The sequence below is a fragment of the Manduca sexta genome, chromosome 1, assembly GCF_014839805.1.
Source record: "Manduca sexta isolate Smith_Timp_Sample1 chromosome 1, JHU_Msex_v1.0, whole genome shotgun sequence".
In the NCBI taxonomy this organism is placed as follows: Eukaryota; Metazoa; Arthropoda; class Insecta; order Lepidoptera; family Sphingidae; genus Manduca; species Manduca sexta.
This window is the reverse complement of record NC_051115.1, coordinates 3,870,832-3,880,422: the sequence shown is the minus strand read 5'-3', so window position 1 is coordinate 3,880,422 and position 9,591 is coordinate 3,870,832. Positions and strand designations below refer to the sequence as shown.

The 9,591-nt window shown below is 38.4% G+C and overlaps 2 protein-coding genes across 2 annotated transcripts; both read left to right on the top strand.

Annotated features, from left to right (window-relative positions):
- The first annotated feature begins 66 nt into the window (after window positions 1–66).
- Window positions 67–3,710, top strand: LOC115451035 (ribonuclease H2 subunit C). The gene is made up of 4 exons (XM_030179225.2): window positions 67–318; window positions 1,614–1,741; window positions 2,349–2,453; window positions 3,286–3,710. Exons 1-4 carry the CDS (start codon window positions 165–167, stop codon window positions 3,298–3,300), a joined length of 402 nt encoding a protein of 133 aa, XP_030035085.1. The 5' UTR covers window positions 67–164; the 3' UTR covers window positions 3,301–3,710.
- Window positions 3,711–3,978: 268 nt separating this feature from the next.
- LOC119189007 lies at window positions 3,979–9,425 on the top strand. Its single transcript, XM_037437539.1, has 5 exons — window positions 3,979–4,197; window positions 6,149–6,248; window positions 7,514–7,913; window positions 8,500–8,690; window positions 9,305–9,425. Exons 1-5 carry the CDS (start codon window positions 4,152–4,154, stop codon window positions 9,393–9,395), a joined length of 828 nt encoding a protein of 275 aa, XP_037293436.1. The 5' UTR covers window positions 3,979–4,151; the 3' UTR covers window positions 9,396–9,425.
- Window positions 9,426–9,591: the final 166 nt, after the last annotated feature.

Genomic DNA, 9,591 nt, shown 5'->3' with positions numbered 1-9,591 from the left:
TTGTATGGGATAACAATACTTCAAAGTATTCAGGCACGAAGGATAAAAAAAACAATGTCTAATGGCGGGAATTTGCGAGTTTGACAAATGATAAAATGACAACTGGCAGATACTGAGAGTAACAGAGTACAAAATAAAGCGAATAATTCCATAAATTGCTCAAGATGTCAATACAAGTGGAAAACAATTTAAAAGATACTGAGGATAAACAAATCTTTGAACAAAAAGCGCATTACATACCTTGCAAAATCGAAGCCGATGGCGCCGCAAACGTTGATAAATATTTTGAACCCTACGTTACAGAAACTAGTGAATCAGGTAAGTTTCAAGAACTAAACGCTTCTAAGAACCCTGAAGGACCTTTTACTAGTACAAAAGGCGGGTGGTCTATGAACCGAAAATTATGCAAATCAGTGTTTAATAATTTTAGTTTTTATTCATTACAATAACCCAAAACTGTTATAGTATTAGCAAGATAAAACTGTATTTTACTTATTTAATAGTAACCAGTTACCATTAGATTTAGTTTAGTTGAGAAAATAAAATCATAATATTAAAAAAATAATACATAATAATAACTCCTCAGGACTCCTCTACTACTGAGAGGGATTAGACGTTAGATTACCACGCTAGCCTAATACAGATTGGCAGACTTAAAATACAGAAAATAAAATACTTTATTTATCATGTAGGCAATCAAAATTGCACTAATTAAATGTCAAAGCAACTTACAACAATAGTATTAATATTATTACAATTAAAACAATCATATAACTACGAACCCTGTGAATTAAGGATATAATTAATAAAAAATAGCATAATGTAAACCATGGTAATCTTAAAAATATTTTGAAATTGTAAAAATTCAGAACACCCGTATAAGCAGACCTATGGAGGTGCCACCAAGGCAATTACTTTTCGCCTATGTGTTCCATCCCACAGTATGATAGCGAGGGAATCTATCGACATGTCAGTTACAAGTTCCAAGCTCCAGGCTGGTACTGACCAGAATCAACCCCTCTCCCTAAGGCAATTCATGTGTGCTTGGTCTCCGCACCCAATGCGCGCCCATGCACGGGGGAACATTTGCCGCGACCCTAGGCACACAGCTCATGTGTATATCTCACGATTGCTAAATTCACAGTGAGGTCTATCTAATGTTTTGTAAACATTATTTCCCTTCCCTTCCTTCCAACCATCCTAGTAACTCCTACTCCTTCCTCTTCTCTTCCTTCCCTCGATCCCTTCCCTTCTTCCTCCTGGACCCAAAGACCGTCTAGCTGCAGGCTGCCACGCCTCCAGTGATAGCGGTAGGGCCCACCAACTCATCATGGGGCTGCCGTGGTTGCTAAGCCGGGGGATCCCTTGTACATCATTAGCAGGATACCCCCGGTGATAACCAAGGCAGTTTCCCAAAAAAAAAGACCAGAATCACCAAATTATATATTTATAAACTTCTTATAGAGATAAGTATGTAGGTATTATCACTTTCCCTAATTTGAATCCCGGTATTTGAACCCAGGACCTCAGATTGATGTTACCCAGTACACGCAATACAACTTCATCACCGAGGCACGTCTAACCTATATTTATAACAAATACCTTACTTCCAGAACTTACCGGTACATTCCGAGGCCACCCACTTGATGGTTCGAAAGTAACATTCCCAGAAGGGTACAGAGCTATTGTTGTGACGGAAGCCAAGAGGCCTCTAGGAGAAGATGCTGACCGAAGATTCCAGGTATTTTACCAAATAAAAAACAATCATTAATTAATTACTGGTGGTAGGTCCCTCATATGTGAGAGTCTGCTTGGGTAGATACCACCGCAATGTATATTTCTACCACCAAGCAGCATCGTGTAGTCACTGTTTTGTTCTGGTTTGAAAGACATTGTAGTCAGTGTGACTACTGGACATAATAAGACTTAACATCTTATGTCTCAGGATAGCAAGTGCAGTGGAATATCAAACAATACTTTGTAATTCAAGGTGTTGGATGGTCTTTTTACTGTTTATGATCGTATCGCTTACCATCAGGCGAACGGCAAGCTCGTCTGATTAATTAAGCAATATAAAAAAAAAAAAAAAAATGACTGCAGCTAAACTAAAATTATAGTCTGCTGAGCTTTAGAATGAGGGCGATTTTCTTTCCGAAAATATTGAAACAAAGTTCAAAAGACACTGAAAATACATTGATTCTAATTTATCTATACTTATATATGAAGCTGGAGAGTTTGAATGTGTTAATCTCAGGAACTGCAATTTTTTTTTCACTTATACAAAGCTACATTACTTCCTGAATGTAGATGGAAGTGGCCCCCTGACTATAACTTTGTTTTAATTCCAGGTGGTTGGTGGTTTCAAAGAATTTGTGAATTGGAATTGGGACAAAAAAACATCTAAAAATGATAGTATCGTCAAAGCTATGGATTGGATAGACATTGCTGATGCTGTAAGTATTGTAATCTATACAAATATATATAAAGCTGAAGAATATATATACCCACACTAATTTTTAGTGTAATATTATTTAAAGTAAATTTAATTAGTTCAAATATAAAGGGAGAATCAACTAAACTTTACAATAAGTATACACACCGCCATCTCGTCAACATCAATGGAACTACGAGTAGACCTTTGTGGTATTAATACAATAGTAGTGATTTATCGCATAGTATTCACGCAAGATGGCGATAAACGATCCTGGATTGCGATTGCAGAATTTGCGCGACGCAGTATATATACCACCTCTGAATAGGAACCGTCGGAGGCGCCGCGGCCGGTCTTCTCGTAGTTCCATTGATGTAGAGATGGCGATGAGTGTACTAATTACACCGCCACAAACTTAATAAAATGACATATTAACAATTATAGATATCATCGAAATATATCACTCTTGTACGACATTGCATTAATCGTAGATTTTGGTCCACATACAAGAAGTTCTGGGCATGGCTGGTGTTTTTAATTAATACGCTGTTTCCTTCACATTGTGAGAAAACCTGCATATCTGAGAATTCTCTATAGGAATTTTGAGGGTGTGTGAAGTCTACCCGCACTACACCATGGTGGACTAAGGCCTCATCCCTCAGTAGTTTCTCCTGTGTCCAGCATTGGAACAGTATATAATATAGGGCTGATATTATACATAGATATTTAATATAACATATAATTATAAAGGCTAAAGGAGGAGCTCAGCTCATACTAACCCATACAGTAGTTTCATACAGTGCTTATTTTTGTCTTATCTAATTTCTCTCATTATTCAATGCCATTGTTTTCAGATACATGGAGACTGAAAAGGAAATAAATTAAAAAAGTTCTTATTTAGTTACTACAAAGAATATTGGGAATCATAAAGCATAACATTGGATATTCCGGAGATATAAATTACATTAAGTCATGCACGGAGCGTAACGGCACCGGCAAAATATTCTCTACAATTGACTGTCCGTGCATGGCACGCGCCGGTGTTGATCGGTGACGGAACGGTCTACTGAGCAGTTTCATTATTTCCAATACAAAGAATATGGTTTCGCCTGACAAATGCTTTCCCTTCCACTCATCCTGAAAGTGGTCCCATAGTTTCCCCAATCTTCCTTCGCCCAATTTCCTTCCCACTCTTCTTCAGGCCCTCGCAGTATCTAAGCCACGGTTTCTAGTATCGGTTCGCTGGTTTCTCGTAGTACAAAATAAAAACAGTAAAAAACGGTGTTTTTTTTGGTATTGTTTTAAATGACGAGACGAGCTTGCCCTTCGCTTGATGGTACGCAATACGACCGCTCATAATCAGAAACACCATCCAACACCTTAAATTACAAAGTATTGTTTGGCATTTCACTGCGCTCGCCATCCTGAGACATGAGATGTTCAGTCTTATGTCCAGTAGTTACATTGGCTACAATGTTCAAACCGGAACACAACAGTAACTACACACTGTTGGTTGACAGAAATAGACATTGCGGTGGTACCTACCCAGGTGGATTCTCACATATGAGAGACCTAGACCAGTAAAGTGGTGTAGTATGTAGTGTAGTAGGCAAATTACTTAATCAGGCGAACGCTTTACTCGTCTCGTTAAATTGTAATTACCTCTTTGTTACGCTTAATTAATAAAAAGATATAACTTAAGTCGTTTCATTTCGTCATAATGAAGACTGTGTTGTGTATTTTTCTTCTAAGAATATACGTTATTGGTAAGTGGAAGACGCTTTGATGTTTGAATACTGTGTTTTTGGACACAGTAGTAATCTTTTTTTTTTTATTTTTGTTTCGCGGAGAAAGTGCCTTATTACTACCGCCCAGCCTTCGTGGGGGGCGACTGAGCGGTTATGCTGGGGTAACCGTGCCTTACGGCCCGGCGTTGAGCCGCCCGGATTTGATGACGACCTTCGGGCGACCGCCGGGCCGAGTCCCTAACCCGAGTACAACTAACCTATGCACGGCCTGCCAGCTAAAACTCCGCGGTGGCCCTCTTCGGCGCATTAGGGACGGCTGCGGGCTTCCTCTGATTGAAGAGGATTCCTTCCTCTGGGCGTTGAAGTGTCTAGTCTGCGACCGCAGCCGCCCCTGCGCGGTGCCGCCTTGCCGCCCGTCTCCTATGGGGGGAGGGGGGGGGGGGGCTCAGAAGCCCCGCGCACCGAAGGACGTCTACGGCAGCGTGAGGCCAACTACACACTGCCGTCCATCCCGGGGGTCAACCGACAAATGTGCAAAGATGCACAGAAATGCATTAGGGCGGACAGCCCCCTGCTGCCCGCCGACGACCCCCTTCGTGGCCCCTATTAGTCGCCTCTTACGACAGGCAGGGGATACCGTGGTGGAATTCTCCAAACGCCCCCATTCCACAGGGCGGACACAGTAGTAATCTAGAGCATTGTAAGTGAACTGGGGTCCAGATAGAGCACTGCTTTTCAAATGCGCCTCATATTGGGCTGCCATTCGTCCGGATTTGTCCTAGTTTGAAAGGCACCCGAGGGCAACCCGGACACTTTTGTTGACAACGGATATCCAATATTTTTTATAGATAAGCGATAAGTTTAAATCAATTTTAGATAAAAATTATTCATTATAATCCGCATACAAAAAGGCACGACAAAATAGTCGACGATCGATCACCACCCGTGCCCCCGCGTGTATCAAAGAAACATTTTTTCAGAAGTGTTCGAGGAAAAACCCATACTTCGTTCAAATGTCTGGAATTTGTGTCGTGTTTATCCGGCGTTGGCAATTTAGATGATGGCAGCCCTAGCCTCATAGGAAGGCGTGAAAAGTTTAGTACAGGGGGTTAATATAGATTTTGACAGATTCTAACTATCTGGAACAGTATTTTTTTCTGAAAGGTACCTTATGTCCCATACTCTTGATAACTGATTTGCAAAATTTTCATTATCTGCTTGAGTAAGTGTGAAAGCGGTACAAAGTCACTTTCATACTCTTAGGAATACTTGGAAGGCCCCTGGGTCCCTTTTGAACACTTTGAAGAGTGGAGGGGGCGTGAGCATTTCTATTTTTAGCAGCAGGATGGTAGGGTCAAAAATACTTTAGGAACTAAGATAGTGTCGAGTGACAAGAGATGATTACGCACCATGATACTATGCCAATCTTTTCGAAATACACACAGGCTGATCCTGGAACGCGACATACATGGATCAGTATGGCGGGTTTTACTTTTTTTTTGGACGGATACAAATATTTCATCTAGCAGTTGTGATGTTCGTGCGATACTTTTATAAATGTATCTGAATCTATGCAGGGATTGAGCAGAGGCGGCTCTAGCTCATGTGCCGCCCGTGTGCAAGAAATTCCTTGGCGCCCCCTAGCAGACAATGTAATCTTTAATATTGATAATATTCAATCAAAAGTTATTGTGTAAAGTAAAGAAGCCGCTCGCCGGCCTTAGCACGGGCGCAGGTTGTTTGAGAGCGCCAGTGTCGCGAGCGACGCATGTCTTATTGAAAGTGTCGCGAGCGGCGCTCGGCGCCTTCTAACACACTGCGCCCGTGTGCGGCGCACACCCCACACAATAGGTAAAGTCGCCTCTGGGATTGAGGAAAAGAAACTAAAATAGTGTTACTTAAACTAGTGCACACAAATCACTGCTAAAAATGGTATAGGCTTTGAATCCAGGATATTACGCATTTACAGAAAGTAGGGTGTTTTGCCAAGATAACCACGCATCCCCATGGCAACCTCTCGGATTTTCATGCCCTTTAAACTGCGGGAACATTATCACAGCTGTAAAAAGGTAAGTTAAATTACTTTAGACGAATAATTAACCGCTTAATTAATTTTTACGAACTCAAAAATTGACCAACAGTTTTTTTTGACTTTACAAATGAGTTATTTTGATTCATTCACTCTCGAAATCTGATTGAGATCGGGATCGGTTATTGAAAATAGCTGTTATTCATTTTCCAGATTCGTTTCTGAATTCAAAATTAGTTTCCATAGGAAAGGCGAATGAGGTGCATGCCTGTGGCTTCGCGCTATGCAAGGGGCCTTGACTGATCTTATAGCTTCGGAGTACTGAGGAAATTATTGAATTTCCGAACCTTTCTTGCTTCTATTCGAAGCTTTGCACCGGCTAAGATAGCCACTGAGCATGTAAAAATGGTGGTATTTACCGCAATGCATGCACTCTGTATTCTGTAAGCGCAAAGCTTTTTCTAGAGTTAGCTAAGGCGGACATTGCCCACCCTGGCCCTCTCCTAGCTACGCCCATATAAAACTGAAAACGCAATTCCAGATGCATAAGCCCAGCATAAAAAAATATTTTAAATTTTCTAAAATCCTATAAAAATTAATTAAATTTAGGTATTTATATACTTTGTTTTATTTTTGGTAAGAACTGCATTGATTTGTGTGTTATGTGACCCTAATGTTAAACGACATCCCGATGGTCGATGTGTAAAAAATATAGCTAGAGGCTAGAGCGATTATTCTACGACAAACGTCACAACGTCGGCTGTACATACTCGCCGAGACGTGTGGCGTTTGTTTGTTGGAAACTGTAAAAAGTTATTTATTTATTTATTTCGACAGCCAACAAAACATACACCATACATAAATATTTTTTATTACATATTTTTAATCAGTTCATAGTATTGTGCCGTTTTCAGCGTAGAAATATTTCCTTTAAACTTTTAATGTAAGAAATCATTTACAGAGTAATAGCATTTATCAAGAAGGAACATTAATAATTTATATTTCAATACACTCCATTTAAGAATTTTGAAATCATTTAATGAACGAGATGCTTACGATTATCTCAGCCTTTTCTCAATAGGTTTCTCCGCATACATGGTGTAAACATTTACTAGCCGTAGTCACACGCGTCTGTATATTAGAAGTTATTTCTTTCTGAATAACTATGCTGACTACATAAATATAGTATTGATAGCTTCTTAACAGATATCATAAAAGTGACTATTATCTGGAAATCTTTAGGGGAGGTCTATGTTTAGCAGCGGACTTTGTGTGGCTGATGATGATGTCTATAATTATTTTTAGGTTGAAAATATATGATTACAAAACAATGTTTATGACTAATTTACGAAATTATGAAAATAGAACAACACGCGAGAGTGTGACAGAAATACATGCGGAAACATTAACAAATGACATATTTAGTCGCCCCGTAAGAAGAAATTTCAATTTTGTTCACGGCAATTCCTACAAAAACAATAAAATATTTAAAGATAAAAAGTTTTTAACACGTTTAAAAGTTGCTATGAAAATGGCGCTCAGCGGAAATGACGTAAAATGTCCTCCAGAAGTAAATAGCGACAATTTGAAAAACATATCAAATTGTCGAAGAAAGTATGATCATGACGATTTCATAAAGAAATTTACCAATTTATTGAATAAATATACCCATTCTGAATATCAGTTTACGGAGGAGATGACTAGCGTAAGTTTTATATTAAAATATTGAATACAATGAGGGCTTAAAACCTGCTTGTGCGCAAACTCTATTGGCTGTGTTGAGGGATGTCCTGGAATTGTCTTTCACGGCAATACTTTGTATCGTTTTTTTTATGCAATTTTAATGTTTGAGCACAACAATGTAGCTGTTTCTCTATCGCTGTAACTCAGTGGCTACCTTCGGATCAATGTCATGAAAATTGTCCTACGTACTTTATCGAGTTGCCAGTTTGTTTAAAGTAATGGCAGAACTGAACTGCCTAGTGCAAAGTCCCGGGCGGATACAATTTTGTAAATAAGATACGTGGTGAACAGGGTGGTGATCTGAAAAAAATATCCTCAGACACGCCTGGCCCTGGGCGATTGCTTAATCGCCCCTCTCCCCCTAAAACCGCATCTGATTATTGTGATTAGTTATCGAAATCGACTGTTTGACAATTAATTAATTTATTTAATGTGATAATGACTTCATATTGATGAAAAGGACATTATTAATACTTACAAATAATATTCTAAATTTCCACGTTTTTATAATTTATCCGGCTTTTTCAAAAGTCTTGCGATGGTTTCAGATGATCCTAGAAAAGATTCTGGGCACGAATATGGACCTTCGACATGGATTATTTAATGTGAAACGAATTTTAACGTACCTAAGCAAAGCTATACAATACCATAGAACACATATAAAGCCAGACGTAGTAATTAGACTGAAGTCTAGACATTGTTTATCGATATCTGTAGCCGGATGTTATTGCAACAATGGGTATGTAGATAAAAAAATGTTACTAAATTATAGTTTCTTATTAAGATGGAAACTACATTTTTATCAATGAAAAGGGAAATTATATGATTAATTACGCATGTTTATATCCTCTGATATCGCAAGTGTTCATGGGCGATGGTGATCACTTACCAACAGGTGAACCGTATGCTCGTTAGCCCCGTATGACATATAAAAGCTATTTTAATAAGGCACAACATAATACGTAATAAATGTGCCTAACGAATAACGTTTGGGATGAGATTTTTTGTATCTATACCATATAACCTTTAAGTATGTTATATAAGGAAATAATCACAAGTTGTCTTTACTGTACAAGTAAGTTGTAAATTAGCTTTTTTTCGACAATATACATTGAATATTCAGAATGAATCATGAAAGCGCTGGATATTTTTTTTGTGAAATTATTGAGAGATTATTTTACCTCAATCATACTTAGGTGGCGATACCATGAATTGTAGTCACGCTTTACTATCCTTATAAAATCGTATTGATAATTTAAAATTTAAAGTGCACCAAATGTTTACATTATAATTTGAAATTGAAAGAGTGAATTGTACCAAATGTTTATAAAATTAAACTTTAACTTTTTCCAGATTCGTAGAAAACTCAGGACAATGCGTACAACCTTCAGACTGTGTGCAAAAACATGATTCGGATTATTTGGCAAGAATAATATTAATGTAAATGTCATAAAAAATAAATCTGTTTACTGTCGCGCTATGTTTTTTTACTTATTATATTCTACAGGTATTGTATAAATAGTGTGAAACCTAAAATTACCTAAAGTTTGTGTTCGGCAACGTCGTGCATATCTCGTGTCGCCGAATATGTAATGCCGGCTTTAGTCCATACGTTCAGAAATATTGATATGATAATATTT